The 19,318-nt window shown below is 49.4% G+C and overlaps 9 protein-coding genes across 9 annotated transcripts; 3 read left to right on the top strand and 6 right to left on the bottom strand.

Annotated features, from left to right (window-relative positions):
- Positions 1 to 240: 240 nt before the first annotated feature.
- Positions 241 to 1,694, bottom strand: J7337_007877 (uncharacterized protein; the record flags this gene model as incomplete). The annotated part of the gene is made up of 2 exons (XM_044825504.1): positions 241 to 1,129; positions 1,198 to 1,694. The coding sequence occupies 2 exons, from the start codon at positions 1,692 to 1,694 to the stop codon at positions 241 to 243; spliced, it is 1,386 nt and encodes a 461-aa protein (XP_044678421.1).
- Positions 1,695 to 2,197: 503 nt separating this feature from the next.
- On the top strand, positions 2,198 to 3,588 carry J7337_007876 (uncharacterized protein; the record flags this gene model as incomplete). The annotated part of the gene is made up of 5 exons (XM_044825503.1): positions 2,198 to 2,367; positions 2,432 to 2,606; positions 2,657 to 2,733; positions 2,791 to 3,067; positions 3,127 to 3,588. The coding sequence occupies 5 exons, from the start codon at positions 2,198 to 2,200 to the stop codon at positions 3,586 to 3,588; spliced, it is 1,161 nt and encodes a 386-aa protein (XP_044678420.1).
- A 362-nt stretch (positions 3,589 to 3,950) lies between these two features.
- J7337_007875 (uncharacterized protein) lies at positions 3,951 to 4,919 on the top strand (the record flags this gene model as incomplete). Its single annotated transcript, XM_044825502.1, has 1 exon — positions 3,951 to 4,919. One exon carries the CDS (start codon positions 3,951 to 3,953, stop codon positions 4,917 to 4,919), a length of 969 nt encoding a protein of 322 aa, XP_044678419.1.
- A 312-nt stretch (positions 4,920 to 5,231) lies between these two features.
- J7337_007874 (uncharacterized protein) lies at positions 5,232 to 6,455 on the bottom strand (the record flags this gene model as incomplete). Its single annotated transcript, XM_044825501.1, has 2 exons — positions 5,232 to 5,602; positions 5,669 to 6,455. 2 exons carry the CDS (start codon positions 6,453 to 6,455, stop codon positions 5,232 to 5,234), a joined length of 1,158 nt encoding a protein of 385 aa, XP_044678418.1.
- A 381-nt stretch (positions 6,456 to 6,836) lies between these two features.
- On the top strand, positions 6,837 to 8,063 carry J7337_007873 (uncharacterized protein; the record flags this gene model as incomplete). The annotated part of the gene is made up of 2 exons (XM_044825500.1): positions 6,837 to 6,897; positions 6,979 to 8,063. 2 exons carry the CDS (start codon positions 6,837 to 6,839, stop codon positions 8,061 to 8,063), a joined length of 1,146 nt encoding a protein of 381 aa, XP_044678417.1.
- Positions 8,064 to 8,185: 122 nt separating this feature from the next.
- Positions 8,186 to 10,753, bottom strand: J7337_007872 (uncharacterized protein; the record flags this gene model as incomplete). Its single annotated transcript, XM_044825499.1, has 2 exons — positions 8,186 to 10,194; positions 10,255 to 10,753. The coding sequence occupies 2 exons, from the start codon at positions 10,751 to 10,753 to the stop codon at positions 8,186 to 8,188; spliced, it is 2,508 nt and encodes an 835-aa protein (XP_044678416.1).
- Positions 10,754 to 12,313: 1,560 nt separating this feature from the next.
- J7337_007871 (uncharacterized protein) lies at positions 12,314 to 12,898 on the bottom strand (the record flags this gene model as incomplete). The annotated part of the gene is made up of 1 exon (XM_044825498.1): positions 12,314 to 12,898. One exon carries the CDS (start codon positions 12,896 to 12,898, stop codon positions 12,314 to 12,316), a length of 585 nt encoding a protein of 194 aa, XP_044678415.1.
- A 1,686-nt stretch (positions 12,899 to 14,584) lies between these two features.
- J7337_007870 (uncharacterized protein) lies at positions 14,585 to 15,943 on the bottom strand (the record flags this gene model as incomplete). Its single annotated transcript, XM_044825497.1, has 2 exons — positions 14,585 to 14,685; positions 14,824 to 15,943. The coding sequence occupies 2 exons, from the start codon at positions 15,941 to 15,943 to the stop codon at positions 14,585 to 14,587; spliced, it is 1,221 nt and encodes a 406-aa protein (XP_044678414.1).
- A 461-nt stretch (positions 15,944 to 16,404) lies between these two features.
- On the bottom strand, positions 16,405 to 19,277 carry J7337_007869 (uncharacterized protein; the record flags this gene model as incomplete). Its single annotated transcript, XM_044825496.1, has 4 exons — positions 16,405 to 17,724; positions 17,781 to 18,189; positions 18,253 to 19,067; positions 19,125 to 19,277. 4 exons carry the CDS (start codon positions 19,275 to 19,277, stop codon positions 16,405 to 16,407), a joined length of 2,697 nt encoding a protein of 898 aa, XP_044678413.1.
- Positions 19,278 to 19,318: the final 41 nt, after the last annotated feature.

Here is a 19,318-nt window from a genome sequence, read left to right as displayed (position 1 = left end):
TGACCCAGGAATCCGGGGTACATGAAGCGCCCCTGTAGTAGTGGATACCTTTCCCACATTGATAGCTGAAAGTGGAAAAGTGCTAATGTAAGTTGCAGGGTTGTTTATTTTGAAACTCTTACGGAGTACAGGTACTCTGCAACTCAAGACCTCGTATTCCATATCTGTATCTCTATTGATGATAAAACTCGGGTGAATACATGACTCGGTTCCTGCATTCACAGCCCATATGCCCTTCTCTCATAGCTTCGCAGCACCTTGGATTCGATCAACCGTTTCCCCAAGAGCGAAATCATTCCTGAATTTCTTGCTCCTCACCTTGTCGGCGTCATCAGAGGTTATACCTCGGGCTTCTACCGCAGGGTTATAGCCGAGCCAGCTATGTTTAGCCACTCCACCATCGCTAACCTTGCTGCTAGCCTCTCCATCAGCACGTTTATAGACATTGACAACTACCGCGCCTCCGAGGCCGAGATTGTGCTGCAGCGCCACGCGTGTCTCACCAGCAAGTCGCGTATTGGCCCATCCACGAAGCTGCCATGTCATCTCAGCACATTGAGCCAGTCCTGTAGCTCCAATAGGATGGCCTTTGGAGATGAGACCACCAGACGGATTAATCACCATCTTGCCTCCATATGTGATGTCTCCTCTTCGAACCATCTCGTGCGCCTTTCCTGGCTCGCTGAACCCGAGGGCATCAAGAAGTAGCAATTCGTTTGTGGAAAAGCAGTCATGCAGTTCGCAGACCCGAATCTCTTCCGCTGTGACGCCCGCTTCGGCCAAGGCTGCTCTGGCGGCCCGTTGTGACATATCATACCCCACTAGCTCCATTGCGCTGTTGCCGAAGGTCTTGGGGGAGTCGGTGCAGAATGCTTGGCCAGCCATGAGAATAGCCTGTCCTTTGAGGTGTGACCGGGCAGCGAGGAACCTTTCCGACACTATGACTGCCGCTGCCGCCCCGTCGCTGGTCGGGCTGCATTGCAGCTTGGTGAGAGGCGAATGGATGGTAGGCGAATCTTGAATTTCCTTGAGGCTGTATTTCTGCTGGAACTGGGCATAGGGATTACGTTGCGAGTGCTCATGCGAAACACGGGCGATTTCCGCAAAGTCCTCTTCCTTTGCCCCATGCCTGGTACAATTACTGGTTAGTGCTCGTTCATTTGAAGAGAAAGGGCGTTCTAAATTGGCGCAACTTACTTTGCCATGTATTCTCGCCCGGCGTTAGCAAAATATTGCGCCGTCAGCGGAGAATTCGAAGGCTCAGCCAACTCTTGCATCTTGGCAGCAAAGCGACCACTAGAACTAGGTCTATCACTCCAAACACTCTTCAAGCTCCCCGGATTCATCTTTTCGAATCCCACCACGAGAACACAGTCAGCCTTTCCGGTCTGCACCAGGGTACGAGCCAGATACAGGCCGACGGATCCAGTGGCGCATGCATTGCTGGTGTTGATAATGGGAATGGATGACATGCCAAATTGGTAGAACACGCGCTGCCCAGACGTTGAATCGCCGTAGGCAAAACAGGCCACGCCGTGCTCAACATCGTCGTAGTTTATCTGGGCGTCTAGCATGGCTTTGATGCCGGCTTCGTAGCCCAAGTCTGGATACTGGCGTAGTCCCCGGGGCTTGATGAACTTTGTCATTCCAACACCAAGGACGTACGCCTTGTTTGATGGAGTTTCACTTGCCATGACTTCGAGATGGTGCGAATTGTATGTGAAGTGAAAGCTGTGTCTCTTTGGTGCACAGAATGGCGTCCTGGCAAGTATAATTAAGAATTATGTTCAGACGCAGTCGTCGATGCTGTGTAAAAAGATCATATTCCTGCATGAATAATATTTCCACGAGGTTCAGCAGAATTGTTCATCTCTAGATTGCTTGTACCTCTAGCCCGAGGTGACGTGATGTTCTGGAATTTGAACGCCTCGGGTGAATGAGTAGGTACCTGCGAATTACTTGTGGCATGAAACAGTACTAGAGCCCTTCTAAGCTCGCACAATACGATTACGAAATGAGCCGATAATGCGTTGCTGCAAAGTTCAACCTCGGGGTTATTGAGCGCCTCCCCAACCACTCGAATGACACTTATGCTCCAGACTCCATATGTAGTCACCTTACAATAAACAGATACCAAATATCTGATTAGACTCTAAAGCTAACTCTGACCGTATTTTGAACTGGACTTTAGGCCATCATGGGGTCATATCAAGATACCAAGACTGGTAGCCATCATGATCTCAACGACGAAGCCCTGGGAAGCTATTTGTTCTCAGCGCGAGAAATTCCAACCCTTAAACTGCCAGTGACGACATCCAAGATTGGATATGGCCAAAGCAATCCGACCTACTACCTGGATGATGCCGCGTGAGTACTTTGCTGATGAGTCTATATGAAATATCTCAAGCACTGTCTAACAAATAAACCATAGTGGAACACGCTATATTTTGAGAAAGAAGCCCACAGGGAAGGCTATCAGCCCTGTTGCCCACCAGGTAGATCGTGAGTTCCGGGTATTAAAAGCCTTAGGATCCGTTGAAGGGTTTCCAGTTCCCAGGGTTTTCACATTGTGCACTGACAGCTCCATCATTGGCACCCCATTCTATGTAGGTTAATAGACCCAAATATTTACTTTATCCCTAACATGTTTGTTCAGGTCATGGAATTTGTCAAGGGAAGGATTATCACAGATACCGACATGAAAGAGCTTCCTCCAGATGAAAGACGGCAGGCGTATGTTACGGTGCCACCAATGAACCTAAGTACTTGAAATTCAGCTAATGATATCAGATGGTTCTCTGCGATCGAGACTCTGGCTTGGCTTCACTCACTTGATCCCGACAAGATTGGGCTCGAAGGCTACGGCAAGAAAACGGGGTTCTACGCTAGGCACTGCGCTACTTGGAGTCGCATTGAGTCGCAGCAAGCTGCCGTCAAGGATGAGAAAACCGGAAAGCCTTTGGGGAGAGCCCATGAGAGATACGACGAAGTGGTGAGATACGTGAAGGAGAATCTACCGCTAGATCGACACGCCATTGTTCACGGAGACTTCAAATTTGACAACTTGGTATGACTCAACTTGCACGACGGTAAACCATACTGACTGTTGGCGCCCCCTTCTCACAGATCCTTCACCCGGATGAGCCAAGAGTCATCGCGATTCTCGACTGGGAACTTTCCACCATTGGCCACCCACTCATGGACCTCGTCTTCTGCATCAGTCCATTCTTCTCAGATTACACCAAGAGTGGAAAATCATCTGTTTCTCTCACGGATTCCCCATACAAGCCAGAGAATCGAGCAAAGTCGGGTATTCCCGAGCCAGATGAACTCCTGGCGCGCTATGCAGAGATTGTGGGATTCGACATGCGTCAAGATAACCGAGGCAAAGATTGGGATACTGCGATAATCTTTCACTACCTTCGAGGAGCTACTATTGCCCATGGAATTCAGGCTAGGGCTATGAGTGGACAGTCTAGTAGTAGTTTCAGCCACCTGTACTTCTCCAAGGCAAGGCAGGGGACTGAGGCAGCTCTGCGCCGTATAGAGGCGTTGAGAGACCAGCAAGCAGGAGGCAGCAAGCTTTAGAAGTTTAGACAAGCCTTTCCCAGATTAAGATTATATCAAAAGAACCTGCAGTTACTGAAGACTTCTCGAATATTAAGTTACATAAGACGGGATAGATTGAAACAAGTGATGGGAAAGCTATCCACAATTAATTGACAAGTTCAGCAAACACCTCGGCAACATCCCAACATAACGGTTGAAGCCTAATCTAATATAAGACACATATTTCTCCGTTTCGGAACCATTTAATCACGATAAATAACCAGAGAACAGCACAGACTAGTCAACTTGCCTCTACAACCTGTCTCATATTTCCACGAAACGGATAACTACAGCTCATCCAAAGCATTCAATTCCTCCAACTTCTGACTACTTTATATCCCATGACTCTTCGGTATGACCCTGAGTTTTGGTCCGTCCTGGAGCCGCTGGTTCCTACACTTTCTAAGCGAGAACCTCTTTGCCTTGATAATATCGAGGCTGGAAGGGAGGCACGAGAATCTGGCATGAGAGCATTATTTGAAAGGTTGGATATCTGCCCAGACGTGGATCAAAAGTCTTATAAAGTCGAATCTTCCGATGGTTACATCATGTCCGTTCTTGCTCTAACGCCAGGCGTTGCTCGAGCGGATCCCGGACCATGTCTACTTCACTTCCATGGAGGAGGAATGATCCTAGGATCAGCCGAGATTCAAGCAAAACCGCTATCACAATTGGTCGCCATGACAGCAGTACCTTTGTTCAGCGTTAATTATCGGCTGGCCCCAGAGTTTAAGGGAACTACCCCTGTCCAAGACGGCTATGCAGCTCTGCTCTGGCTACATAGCAAAGCAGAGGAATTCAATATCAACCCGGGCAGAATCGGTGTGATCGGTGAGAGCGCAGGCGGTGGTATTGCGGCTGGTGTTGCGCTCATGGCTCGAGACAAACGATTGAGTCCGGGGCTAGCGAAACAGATCCTAATCTATCCGATGATCGATGACTGCAATATAATTCCCAACAACGCGATAGAGCCTCTTGCATTTTGGAAGACTACGGATAACGCCACGGCTTGGGCTGCGCTTCTAGGTGATGAAGCAGGGAAACGCGAATCAGCTTGCATCTCCTATTATTCTGCGCCTGCTCGGGCACCAAGTCTGGCTGGCCTTCCACCAACATACATCGATGTTGGAGGCCTTGATATCTTCCTGGAAGAGAATATCAAATACGCTACAAAACTACTGGCCGAGAATGTCCCTACCGAGCTACATGTGTATCCAGGCTTGCCTCATGGCTTCGAGATGATCGCACCTAACACCACCGCGGCAAAAAAGGCCAACGAGAATCGTTATAGAGCTATACTGGGCATTTGAACCAGCGATATAAATAACTTTGTGGTTATGTTTTGGTGGTTTGATCTCAGGGAGCATGGATCGGGGTCTAGCCAGGTGGCATGAGCTGCGCAGATAGCTCGCAAAGGATAAGATCGTATATTTGGCCCAGGTGCAATCCTTAGTTCCACCCATAGACACGAGTCTCACTACTATATCCCCGGGAATACGGACGATTTGAAATGCCGGTGAGCCGACAGTCTTTTAACAATACGCTAGAGCTACCTCCACGGTCCTCACAGATCAGGAGGTCACCCGTCTCCCTGTGAATTCCGTCCAGAAATTGAACAAAAATCAAAAAGCGTCAAGCACATCATGATCGTCCATCATTGTACATATGCGCTCAATAAAACATAGGCACGCCTCTTCCGTTTGCATGTCAGGCAGATTCTCACCGGGCGTAAGAGTCAGCGTCCAATAAGCCAGTACACCAAATGACTGTCTTCGTAGTTCAAGCCATGCTTCTTGGACACCAATCTTGGGGCCTCCATGTTTCCTGAGCTCTGACACATACATCTCAACCATTCCGTGCTCCCACTGGCGACGCTTCTCGACATCTACAGCTGTACTAAGGACGTACGCCAGGTCACGGGACCAGTGTCCTCTGGCTACCGTCTGCCAGTCTGTGAGGCCCATACGACCATTGGGTGTTATGTACCAGTTGCCTTGATGAGAGTAATCATGTCAGAGTCTATCGCTACAGGTGGTGGGGCTGAGTTGGGGACACATACCAAGGTGGACATCCCCGTGAACCACCGTCGGTGGAAGCGCAGCATTGCGCTCAACTGACTTGAGCGTGCAAGGCCAAATTTCACTCTCCCTCGCAAATAGGCGTGAGGGAATTACCGCCTTTGCAGCCCTGAATCCATTGACGCACATGTTCTCAAGTCCAACCGCTATCAGGTTACTGATCCGGTCTTGATAAACGAGCAACCGTTCAAATTCCGGGTGCTGAGACTGATAGTACTGGCCGTGTAACCTTGCCAACATTTGAACCTGCTCGGCGAACTGAGCCTTGGTTAAGCTTGTCTTGTAATTACAGAACGTCGTCTCCCCACCCATGTCCTTTAAGATCACCATGGCAGCCCATGATTTTGGGTCATAACCGGCATAATATGCCCATGGCGCTTCAATACTGAGCTGAGGCCGTATATTATTGTAGAAAAAGACCTCACTGTAGGTACCTCCTGCAGCTAGGACAATACGATTTTCCGCAGAGTGAGCTGCCTTGCAGAAGACTGAAGTTGGGAGGTCGAATGCTCGAGGGCCATCCCATTCGATTTCGATGCGGCGCCGATTTGCCGACCCGTTATCTTTCGGACCTAGCCTGAAGTTCTTGACAGTTGATCCGAAAGCATCTCGGGCCAAGGTCGCGGTCAGCCATTCTTTAGTGATAACTTCATATGAGACGGGGATATCTCCATATTCTCGTGGGACTGGAGGATCGAGATCTTCCTTTTTGCAACTTTCTCGAATATACTCGATGATATCCCGTCGCAATGGGCCGATTTGTGCCATTTGGCCTTGTAGTGTTGAGTGGACTTCTACGACTGTGGGTTGGAAGCTGCGTTGCTTGACCAGCTTGATTCTTTATTGATGAATTTTAGTTGTATGATTGTAGCCTATATAATATGCATTCCTCGGTAACTTTGTACAGTGCTGGCTTCAAACTGGGTACCCTCGGCATGTCACCCATTTTAGTCGGCTAGGGTTGACAAGTTGACACGCACTCCAAACACTGCTCGCTCTTCAACATAGGTATGATAATTTTGTAATCGTATTTTAGAATTGGATGTACCTACGAACGGTCACATTAATGTAATAGACATCCGAATATTGTAGACCAACACGACTAAGGCCTTTGTTTATATGCATCTACTCAAAATCAATGCTCCCGATATGATGTCCACGCCACCTCTCACAGACCTGAGAGTCGTGGAGCTTGCAGGCCTTGCTCCAGGTGAGTAGTGGCTGCTGAATCGCCCCTATCTCAGTATAAACATACCTGCGGTGACTAACTTGATACGCGTTTTCTTCTTAGGCCCCTTCTGCGGTCAGCTTCTCTCTTCCTACGGAGCCTCGGTTCTGCGCGTTGATCGTGCAGGTGTTTCCGAAAACCAGGACATTCTGACATCATACAAGTCCTCTATTGTCTTGGATCTCAAGAACCGAAATTCAATCCACCTCCTCAAAGTCCTCCTCGATAAGGCTGACATTTTGATTGACCCATTTCGACCTGGGGTTCTCGAAAGACTTGGCTTATGTCCTAATTCTGTTCTTCTTGTCTCTAACCCCCGCCTAATCGTGGTTCGAATCACCGGCTTTCGTCGCGATGGCCCGTATAAGGACCTGGCTGGGCATGACATCAACTACCTGGCTGTCTCAGGGGTGTTGAGTATGCTCGGAAACAGTGAGCTACCACCAGCGCCACCTGGAAATCTACTCGCAGACTATGCAGGGGGAGGACTGGTGGCCTTTGCGGGCGTTCTCATGGCCCTGTATCACCGAAGCTCTACGGGAAAAGGCCAGGTAGTAAATGCGAGTATGGTTGACGGCGCCTCATATATTGGGGCCATTCCACGTCTGAGGTCCAAAGAGCCTGCTTGGAACGGGGAAAGAGGAACTAACTTATTGGATGGAGGCTGCCCTTACTATCAATGTTACGATTGTAAAGATCAAGGAAAATATGTGTCGGTTGGCGCACTCGAACCTCATTTCTTTGCAAATCTTCTCCGAGGTCTGGGGCTGACAAGCGACGAGATTCTCGGTCCTGGTGTGCGGCGTGAGGATAAACGTTCATGGCCACGCATGCGAGAGTTATTTGCCAACAAGTTCAAAGAGAAAACACGCAAGGAATGGGAGCAGATATTCGAGACTGTGGATGCGTGTGTCGCTCCTGTTCTGGAGCACAAGGAGATGGAACAGGCAGGCTACGAACAGCGACCAATAGTACATCTGAGTGCTTCGCCAGCCAGGCCGGTGGACGCACAGTGGAAAGGCAAGCGTCTAAGTCCAGGTCACGGCGCGGAGGAGGTATTGAAGACTTGGCTGGGTTGGGATCAAGGAAGGAACTATACGATCGATCAAGAAACACGCCTCTGCCGTGTACTGAATTCCAATCTTTGAGGTGGACTCACAGAGTCATTACCATGAAAAGAACTCTTACTTTTTCTACAAATTTGGTGGCCCATAGAGCTAGCATTTATACACCAAACCAATAGTATCAATAAAGAAAAAGTAGATTACATTCAAGCCGACAAGTGCGCACTCATTAAGCCCTCTGTATCTCCTTCAGTGTTGAGCAGTGTCGGTAATAGTGTCTCAACGTCACACCAAGACCCTGGAAACGGCGACCCGGCCAAAAGGTCGCTCAGGTCTGTAGCGTTCCAGTTTTCCATCACCAAATTTGGAAAAGCGAATGGTGCTCGCGGCTCCTGGGCCATAGCAACCACCTGGTTACTATCATGACTTGTGACAGGCTCATCTGCCGCAGAGTCTTGGTTCCAGTTACCCGAGGTACTCGGACTTGGATACATGCAACTTGCAGCGACGGCGCTGGGTCCCATGTCTAGCCGAGGCTTACAAGTTGTGATGTCACGCTCTCCAAACCTACTCCCACCGGTCGGTAGAGTCCAAGGGACGTGAAGCCCAGTGTTCTTTAGTATCGAGTTGAGAAACTGCATCGCGTAGTCTGCAGATGTGTACATTTCCTGTAACTGTTGAAGAACGTTTACGCACTGGTAGAGCCGTCCAAGGCTGAGACTCCGGGCCTCTTCTTCGTCGGAACAGGTGTTAAAAAGATGCACGAGAGTGACAGCAAGGTAGGCTGGAACTGCCAGGGTTGGTAGGAAGCGTAGTTGGTTATCACGCTGTAAGTTGAAGGCCAATTTGGTCATCTCGACAGCTGTGTCGGTCACATTTCCTCTGGATACAGCATTGTCGTTATTTTTGGGGCCGTAGCAGAAGACTTGGGGCCGGTGAAGAGCACCCAGTGCTGTTAGGTAAATCAAGCGAAGCTGGGCTTGGTGAAGCCGCAGTATCTCATCGACTCGTAAGCCGTCAGTTATATTAGTGTCGGGTTGCCGAGTTGCAGGCTTGGGAATGTAGCGAGAGTGGATGTTCTGATTCTCCAACCATGTCTTGAGCTCGGTACTGCGTTCAGCAAGCGACTTGGCCTGCTCTGCGGATCTGTCAGGCCCAGTAGTGGATTGCTGGGTGTACTCAACTCCTCCGAGGTAATTGCCCATGACCGTGTACAGGGTGCTGAGAGTGCGGCCAATATAAACACATAGATTGCTTAGCTCGATGCACATCACAGCAAGACTTTGTCGTTTCTCTGAGTTTGGGTATGGGGCCTTTGACCTGTGGAAGATGGTATCCAGGTTTGTCGACGGCGAGCTCAAGTCAAAGTCATCCAAGGTGAGCGGTCTGACATTATATTCATCGTCTCTTAGACGCGGCGGGTTCCGTATTCCGAGGGCCAGTAAGCGATCCCTCATCAAACAGCACCACCATAATCTTCGACGAAGCTTCTTCTCCTCCTGCGATATCTTGAGATGCTCAGGATCTCGATGCAGTCCCCCGACCTGGGCATTTGTCAAGACGATACCCATCCAATGCCATGTATCCTTGTCGTCGTCCGGTCCGTCATACCAATGGCTCAAAAGCAGAAGAGATTGAATCAAGGTCATCCGATCCGATTCATAGTTCAGACTGTAGAGAATCCTCACACGGTCGTAAAAGTCTCTTCTGGCGGCTATCCTAGAGGCATAGCCTCTTGAGTTCAGCATCTTGATATCCACGAAAGTGACGCTGACAAAATTAACTGCTTGAAATAGCAGAAGGCTGATTGGGTTACGGCCGTTGTTGTGAAGGATGGAGCCAGCATATTCTTCGATATCGAGAATGGGTAAGAACGAATGAACCACCGTGGCATAAACACGTAGTAGTTCATCCCTAAATTCTGGATCTGGAATGGACAAACACAGTTTATGTGATAAATAGTACATATCTCTATTATCTAGGTGTTGAGGAGGGGGCCGGATAAAGGCTGGTAAAGATGTCGTGACTCTGTCCGGCTGGGTCTGCGGAAGAGGTCCGTTGGGGGTTCCAATTTCGTCTATATATTCGAAGGGAGCGTCGAGACTGACGGGTTCCATAGGCGCCAGTGGTCGGCTGTTTAACGGTTGGTCGTCTTGTATCTGAACGTGGATTTCATCCATGAGCTCTCCATCAGTTTGTAATTGTTGTTGCGGGTCTTGGAATGATCAGTCAGTTTAGTGTCCAGAAAGGTGCAGACATACACAAGAAAACATACCGAACTCAGCACTTTGGGTGGAGTTGATTTGTTGCGAATGAGATTGGAGATCTTCGTTCACTGGCTCATTGACTGGTTCAGGCTCAGGATCATCCTGTTCGTCGGGCTCGGAAAACTCTTCTGGCTCAAGAGACTCAGGAATAGCGGCAGCTAAACGCGAGGTGACAAACGTCGGTCGAGGCGAGCTAGAGGAGCGGTCCGTAGCAGCCGGTAGATTGGAGTTTCGGCGACGCTGACAAGAGGCAGCAGAAGGTTTCCGACCCCGATTGGACTCTTTGAGAACACAATTGATGCTATCGAGGCGGCAATTCGTGCATGGAACACCTCCATCGGTGACGTCGCAGCGAACCTTGCGATTTCGGCATGATAGGCAGGCTTTGGATGAGCGCCTCTTCCATGGGCGCTGACCGTCACCAAGTGCGCTTCGCTTGGCAGACGATGATGTTGCCCGGTTGGATTGGTCACCGTTGGGATGAGACGAAGGAGATTGGGAACGCATTTATGTGACGGCCACAAGAAAATATACTGGCGATGAGCTTGGCTGGATGTGATGAAATCGGAGCAAGGTGGAGGTCAGATGTCGGAGAGGGGAATTCCAGGGGCTTGGTTCTGAATGCGAGTACCTATAAGCCTATAATGATTGGATGCCAGGGCATGCTTGGACCTGGTTCTTGGAGCTGGCAAGCTAAACTGCCCTAATTTAGCGCAAACTCTCTGATACGCGGGGCCCCGCGTTCTAGCTTCATAAAGGTTAGCGATAGACCCCATATTCCCCCGCGTTCCCGACACCTTTCTGTCCTCTTGACAGACAGGAACAGCCAGGCAAGTCGGCAGTAGTTCTTTAGTGCAAGCGGTCCCTACCCCTTCGACCTTGGTGAGTCTTAATGCATACTAGAATAGGTACTCGAGTAGTAGACATGCAGGATAACGAGGCACGAAAATATCTCAATAAAGAAGACAACAAAAAGATTCGTCGTTCCCTTGAACACCAAGAAAGGCCACCAAAATTACAATCAGGACTAGCATATAAACTAATTGTTGATCTTGCCTTTTCTGTCCACCACTTGATGCTGAACAAGGCCTAAATCAAATCAGTGTAACCCCTCACCTACTGACGGGAACCAATGATATCCACGATTTTTAGTAGCCGAGGGCCGAGCCAACAAAGCAAAGCTGGGGTCTTGCGATGTCATTGGAACGCTCGGATCTCCAGTTGAGGATGCAACTGCCGGCATCGATCCCCTTATCGTGCATCATGAGACCGCTTCCTCGTCCCCGTATGCAAAGTCACCAGCGGCTTCGTTGAAGAAGACCGAGTCTAAATCTGAACCTCTTCCAGCCGAACAGGAATACAAATATGGTTCACTTCTGTGTTGTTGATGGTCTCTTAGCCATAGCGGGAAGTCGTTTTCAGCTGGGCATCGACCGCGAGCAAGCGAGAATTCTACCGCCAACAGAATGCGGAGGTATCTCCGAGGATCTTTCAAGAGCATGTCTGTCCAAGTCTTGCTGCTCCAAGATTCATCAGACAACGTGCTTTGCCGGTCTCCATCCTCACCTACACAATTGGGAACCAAATCATTAGTTGGTAGAGGCAAACTGATCTTGATATCCTCCACAATGCTCCTGATATAGGTTATGGTGCTTTCGGCGTTCCTGTAAAGATAACTAAATTGTGTCATGACATCGAGCTGCGCATCTAGGTCCCGCTGCGTCTCGCCATCTGAATTTTGCATATGAGATTGTAGCGAATACCAGATGAATGGAGTCGCCGAGAAGCTGGTACTGTGGCGCAAGTGCGATTAGTGCCAAGACACATTTATCAAGTACCATGCCGCTACTCACAATGTAATTGGAAGGTATTGGACCAATCCCGAGTCCTTCAGTTCTATCATGTTCTCTGTAATACTTCGCAAGCAGCAACCGAGATCCGCGTGTGCTGTAATACTTGTATCTGGGAGATCGCCTGGGAATTCCGCGTTGAGCAGACCCGTACTCAGTATCGTGTAGGTGGAAATTCGCACCTTCGCAGCGCTGTTATAAAGTGCCTGTTAGCTGTCTACTCAGTACGATCGCAGCAGGATCGGGGAATGACGTACTGATAGTAAGTGCAGAGAATGTTTGAAAACAAGGTGAGTGATTTATGAGTTCCAGTCATGAGTGTTGGCAACCGGAAGATGGCATACGTCTCATTATACCATTTATCAAGCCTCAAAGTAAGATTCTCAACTTCCTCACGGCAGAACCCACCTCCTTTGACCAATGGAGTCAGTGGAAGTATATCACCGAGTATATCGCCGAATTCGCAAAGAATGATAACAATCTGGGCTATAGTTTGTTTGTCGACGTGGCCATACACGCGAGATTTCTTAATCTCATGGGCAAAGTCGTTGATTGACAGCATGGGGCAACTGGTGTCGTTTGCTCCTGGATTGACGAGGGGTGACTGGTGAAGCGCTAAAGCCAAGATTCGATCGCGAAGAATACAGCACCACCACAAACGCTTGAGGTACCTTTTCTCCCGCGTATCTTGTTTCTCATAATACCGATGAGCATCAGCACTTTTGGCGTAGTGGATAGAAATACTGAGCCAGTATAACGGCTTCTTGTCCATGAAGCTTACTGTCCGGTACGTGAGCATCATGGCTCCCTGGGCTTTATCTTGGCCACCGAGGGTGGGCTGAAGATCGAATAGTGTCTATAATCCATGTTGTCAGCCGTGATATACAGGCTAGGATATGGCAGGGGCTAAGTACCGTGGCCCGTATGTAGAACTCGTCCTGGGCTTCTTTGACAGTTCGGAAGCCAAGACCGAAGAGAGTTTCTAGAGAGACATACTTGACAATCAGTTAGTGCAAGCCATATATGGATCCAAGCCTTTAATATAGTCTTACCGGGCTGGATACAAAGAGCATCGCCTGCAGCACAAACAGAGATAGATGCCTGTTGCTCTCGCTCTGCTCACCGTACGACACCCAGAATCTTTGCTCATCTAGCATAGGAACCAGCGGATGGAAGTATAAAAAGTATTTCTCCATGAACTCATTCAGTAAATGCTTAGCAGGCACGTGAAGGCACCCTCGCTGTTCTAGGAGTTTGGCCACCTCCGTATCTGCCGCTCTCAGTGACGGAGGCTGAATGAAGTGATAGAATGGGAAGAGGATAAACCCTCCTGTGGTCCAGGGAAGGCTGCATTTTGCTCCAGATGCCTTCGTTCGGGATGGAATTGGAAGATGCCCATCGCTCCATAGTTCGCCCTCATCATTGATCGATGGTCTTGGGGTGCGTTTCGGTGGGCTGGGCGAGGAGTATTTCTCTTGTGAGAAAGTTGGCATGCTACTACAATCGTGGGGAGAAACACTGAGCTCTGTATCTGTCTGTGGAATAGCGCATGTATCTATTGCTGGAATGGTGGGACAGCGCGGAAATACTTCATCTACAGGTTGGTCAAGGTCCAGCCAATATGACGGTGAGATTGGTCGAAAGTTTCCACCAGAGAATGCCTCTTCGTTCCTCATCGCTAGGCGTCTCGTCTTGTTTAGCCCCCTTCCAGATATTAGGAGATCCTGATAATACAGCACAAGAGTCCACTTACCGACCAGCCCTCTTGGATCCAACCACGCATTTTTGATCGTCTAACCGACAATTTCGGCACGCGCCCCGTCTCTCAGTCACATCGCACCTTACTTTCCGCTTCCTGCATGGAAGGCACGCTATCGAGGCCCTCCGCCTTTTGACATTGCGTTTCTTTATTTGAGGCGAGGGAGACTGACATATAGTGCGGATCACGGTTGTCGTTTGGTCGTTGTGGGAGGGAAGCAGTCTTTCATCGAGCTTCGGCATGATTCTAATGGAATGGTAGTGGTGCAAAATGCGACGACGTTTCGTTTGTAATGACAACTATCAATGTGTAGATGCGACTGATAACAATCGCGCACACGAGAAAGACAGATCATTGAATAGTGGCAGCCTGTTCGGCTGTTATGACTTGCCTCGTTAGCCATCAACAATTACGAAGCTTGTGGTGACTTGTGTTCCCGGCGAGAGGCCGAGGCAAGCCTCGGGGAGCAAGACAACAAGGGGCGTCAAACTGAACTCACCGAAGCCCACGTACCCTAGACCTATGGTACGGAGTCGGAGTTTTTGACGACTGAGATCGAGCTACTTGATTTTCATTCAGCTGCCTGTCATGGAAAGGAGTGTAGTCAAGACATCTAACTCTAGGGTCGCACTAATAAATAGAATCGAGCTATGTATGAACGAACTATGACATGAACCATCCGCAACGGATCTACTGGCCGCCACTTAGATATTCACTACCTCTGTCATTTCACAGCTTTGGCTCCTCAGTCTTTTCCACTGGCTCACCAGTATTCTTATATCCAAACAAATAAGCAGCAATCTTGCGCATCTGAACCTCTTCGCTCCCCTCTGTAATACGGTATCGTCTAAAGTGGCGCCAGACGTGTTCAAAAGGATAATGTCTAGAATACCCGTCTCCACCGTGTATCTGCATCGCGCGGTCCGCTGCCTCACAAGCCAATCGATTTGCGTAATAATTACACATACCTATCTTGTGCCCCAGCTTCTTCTCGATCACGACCCAAGGAGCTTTGCCATCTGCCTTGGCTTGAGTCGTAACTTGATCCATCTCTACTGCAGTGCGCAAGATGAGCAGCCTGAGCATCTCTTCTTGAGTTGACAGCTCAACGAGAGGCCACTGTATAGCTTGGTTGATAGAGAGAGGCTTTCCAAAGACCTTGCGGTTGTTGGCGTATTCGACGCTTTTTTGGATGCAGTATCGTGCGGCGCCGCAGCTAGAAGCAGCCTGTCTGATTCTGTTCTCGTGCGTGAAGGTTTGAGCGATGGCTAGGCCGTGATCGCGAGGACCGAGGATGGCTGATGCTGGGACTAAGACGTCCTTGAAGAGAACCGTGGCGTGGTCAGTTGGCATATTGAGGGTCCACTCGTATGATGCGACTGTGACGCCAGGTGAGTTGCGAGGTACCAAGAATGCTGTGATACCGCGAGCATCCCCAACCTTGCCAGACGTTCTAGCGAACACGACACAGTAGTTTGCATGGTGCATACCAGTCTGCCATTTCTTGTTTCCGTTGATCTTGTAGCCCTCTTGACCCGAGGGAAGAGTGATGGCTTCCGCTGTTGTCTCCATATGTGTTGCATCTGATCCATGGTTGATCTCCGTCAGTCCAAAAGTAGCTCGCATTTCTCCGTTGATGCTCGCTGGAATCAGATCTTGCTTCTGCTGCTCAGTGCCGTAGTGATAGATCAAAATGACAAATGGCATATTTCCAACGATGCTATGCTCGCTCTGTAGGTCGTTTGCCAGGCTGACACCACCGCCGTACACGGGATTGGATGAGAGATGGTACCGGGTAGCGCACATGTACAGGTTCAGTGATGGCTCCCCTGAGCCGCCAAACTCCTTGGGAGATGCAAAGCGGTAGAAGCCTGCCTTATCCGCAAGTTTCTTGGTCTGTTGCAACAAGCGCTCCCATTCTTCGGTTGGTAGGCCTTGGTTCTGCCATTGAGTTCGTGAAGCCTCCCGACGATAATCGAAGAATCGGTCGTTATCGTCCCTTTTTTGCAAGGGTAGAATTGTTTTATGGATGAATGAGTCAAGGCGAGACAAGAAACTCTGAATATCTGATGGTAGTTCAAAATTCATGATGCTGTCGAAAGGTTGAGTATGATAGAATCAGTGACAATATGCGAATGATTTCAATAATTCCTAATTGTGATGAATACTTGTTGATCTATTCTTCTTGCTTAGACAAAGACAGCAGCTCAAGGCGGAGAAACAATGATTCTGGGATATTGGGCATGGTCAGCTGATTTTACACTACAGTTCACCTGACAAGGGGTTAGTAGGATAGATGATAGACGCGTCCAAAATTGCCTCGGCTTTCTCGGCTTGCGTCACCATGATGCATAGCTGTCCTTCTTCATTGAAAGTGCAAGCACTCTACCCTCTAGGCTGTCCCGAGAGTGGATTGTTTGGCTTGGTCACTGAAGGAGCAATGATTGTATGGATACTAATTTGAAGCGATGGAGGCTTACATTATCTAACTATAGCTTGTAATAATAGAGAAACTACTTTATAATAGGCTCAGATGCTATCAGAACTGCCTACAAATGGGTCTTGGCTGGGCTACGAAGAACCGCAACTCCTCCTCCAAGACAAACCTTACTGGTCTCTTTGACCTCGGTCTGAAAGACAACACGCTTGCCCTGCAGCCACATTCTGGTCCGCAGCGTTTGCCCAGGGTCTACAGTCCCCGTGAACCTAACCTTTACACTGACGATCGGGCCGTAGGATGAGACTACATGCTTGGTAGCGATACCAAATGAGCAGAGGCCATGAAGTATGGGCACTTTAAAACCCCCGGCGGCGCTGGCAGTCGGGTCGATATGTAGGGGGTTCCTGTCTCCGTTGAGACGGTACAAAGCTGCTTGGTCGCTAGACGTCTTCTCCTCTACTACTTGATCAGGCTCCCCCTCAGGAATGCTGACATGTACACCTGCGCCCCTGCCTGTGACGCTTCTAGTGGCTGGACCACCAAAACCACCGGCACCACGTAGGAAGAGAGTTAGCTCGTTATAGAATATAGCTTCCCCTGTAGTCTTGTCACGAGTCGTGGTGCCTATAATAGCTACCGCAGCTTTACCCTTGTCCAGAACGTCAATGAGTTTGCTCTCTGATACAAAGGTCCCCGCAGTGGGAATGGGGTACTTGTGGATCTCAAGGTAGTGCTCCCCATGTAAAAGCTTCTTGTATGAGAAGTTGGGCACGAGATCCTTCAGATGGAACGGTCTAGTTGCGGTTGTGCCTGGAATCACACCGTAAGAAGGGATGACCTCGAAGCCAGGATGCTTTTCGAATACCCAGGGTAGCTGAGATACGCTGGCGCCGATGGAAATGTTGTACAGAATGATATCTCTGTCAGTAAAGCTCATCTCAGTTAGCTGAGGCTTCGCTTTCTTTGCCATTCTGATAGCATCGAGCCACTTCTGGTTGTCCGGCGAGGCCTTCCCGAATCTAGCAACGTTTGCCATGATACGCCGGCGAGTATCCCCAGCATCGGTAGGTGTGGATGCCTTGCCAGGGGTGAATGACACAATTTCGCTCCACTTCTCAAGCACAAGTTCCGGCGTAAGAGGCCTGTCAATTGGGAAGTCGTAGCCATCTGATCGCTGATATCTCGTCACTGCGTGCCAGCCACAGCCAGCCTCGAATATCTTGCCTCTGGCGTCACCGGGAACCTTGTCTGATGAGAGAAGCAGCACGATCGCCGCTACGTATTCTGGCTTGCGAGATCTGACTACCTCCTCGGGGAGAACTCCCTTTGTTAGGTCGGTACCGGCTGATGGTGAGATGCAATTCACTGCAATATTGTTCTTTTGACCTTCGATAGCCAGGGCTCTGGAAAAGCCTACAATTGCTGTTTTCTAGTCCTTCGTAAGCATCTGCTCAAAATGGCGAAATGTGAAAAGGATCAACATACTGCTGCAGCATAGTTTGCCTGGCCATAATTCCCGTAGGTTCCACTCGTACTCGTTGTGTTCACAATTCGGCCGTACTTCTGCTTCACCATAAAGGGGTATGCTGCTCGGGCGCACTTGTAGGTCGCACGGAGATGAACATTGTTCACGTCGTCCCACATCTTGTCGGTCATATTCTGGAACGCTTTATCTCGTAGGATGCCCGCGTTGTTGATCAATATGTCGATTCTTCCAAAAGCACGGATCGCTGTATCGATGACAGCATCACCGTCTTCTACCGAGTGATTGTCTGGGACAGCCACTCCTCCAAACGACATGATTTCGTTCACAACTCTGTGAGGATCCTTCCAATCATTTACGACAACAGAGGCCCCAAGCTTGGCTAGTCCGATGCAATATGCTCTACCGAGTCTGCCAGAGAACACATTGTAGTCAGTATTTGCTTATTGTGGACAGTGAAGTAGTGAAGCTTACCCAGCGCCTCCACCAGTGACGACGGCAACTCTTCCATCAAATCGCAAATCCTCCTGTTGTGTATTAGGTGGAAGCTTTTGTGAATGCTTGAGGAGCTCAACCAAGTTGGCAGTGGTGGAAGGATAGTCAGGAATTGTAAAGTCGTTAATCTCGTGCCATTTCTCAAGAACAGCGCCAGGAGTCAAGGTCTCATCACACCTAAGAATGGATCCTTTCGACCTTTCCCATCGGATCTTTGAAACATGTCCTGCACCGACCTCAAAAATGGAACCATTCTCGGAAGTGTTGCTGTGGTGAGTTAGGAGTGTAACCAGCGGCACAACCCAGTCTGGTGTAAGATGCTGAAGTAGATCCGGTGGCATCACCGTGGCTGTCATGCGACTAGCGGCGACCGGAGCCACGATATTTGTCAAGATGTTGTATTTCAGTCCCTCCTTGGCTAGAGTCTCGCCGAGGCCGATCAAGCCGGACTTGGCCGCAGCATAGTTACACTGACCAAAGTTGCCGTACAGACCAGCAGCAGATGAGGTCAAAATGACTCTGCCAAACTTTTGTTTGCGGAAATGAACCCATGCGGCCTGAGTCGTCTTGTACGCACCTCTCATATGAATGTTCTGAACCGAGTCCCAGTCGGCATCTGTCATGTTTTTGAAGCTCACATCACGCAAGATTCCAGCGTTATTGATGAGAACATCGATACGACCGAAGGATGAAATTGCCGTTTCAACTATAGCGGCTCCGTCTTCGACTGAGTGGTGATCCGCCACCGCTTTGCCACCATCCCCAATAATTTCGCCAACGACTACATCTGCGGTCTGTGTCATATGTAGATTAGCAACAGAACTTCTCAAGAGGGAGAACTTCAATCTTACCTTGGAACCCTGAGCGTCGCCTCTTACAGACGTTCCAAGGTCGTTCACGACCACACTGGCGCCTCTGGTGGCAAAGAACTTGGCATAGGCTTTACCCAGCCCAGAGCCAGCCCCAGTAACGACCACCACCTGTCCATCGTATCGCAGATTCATATTATATAGTGTATGGCTCAAAAAACTCGGAACTCCGGGTC

The sequence above is a fragment of the Fusarium musae genome, chromosome 6 (genome assembly GCF_019915245.1).
Source record: "Fusarium musae strain F31 chromosome 6, whole genome shotgun sequence".
NCBI lineage: Eukaryota > Fungi > Ascomycota > Sordariomycetes > Hypocreales > Nectriaceae > Fusarium > Fusarium musae.
This window is presented reverse-complemented; position numbering and strand designations above follow the sequence as displayed.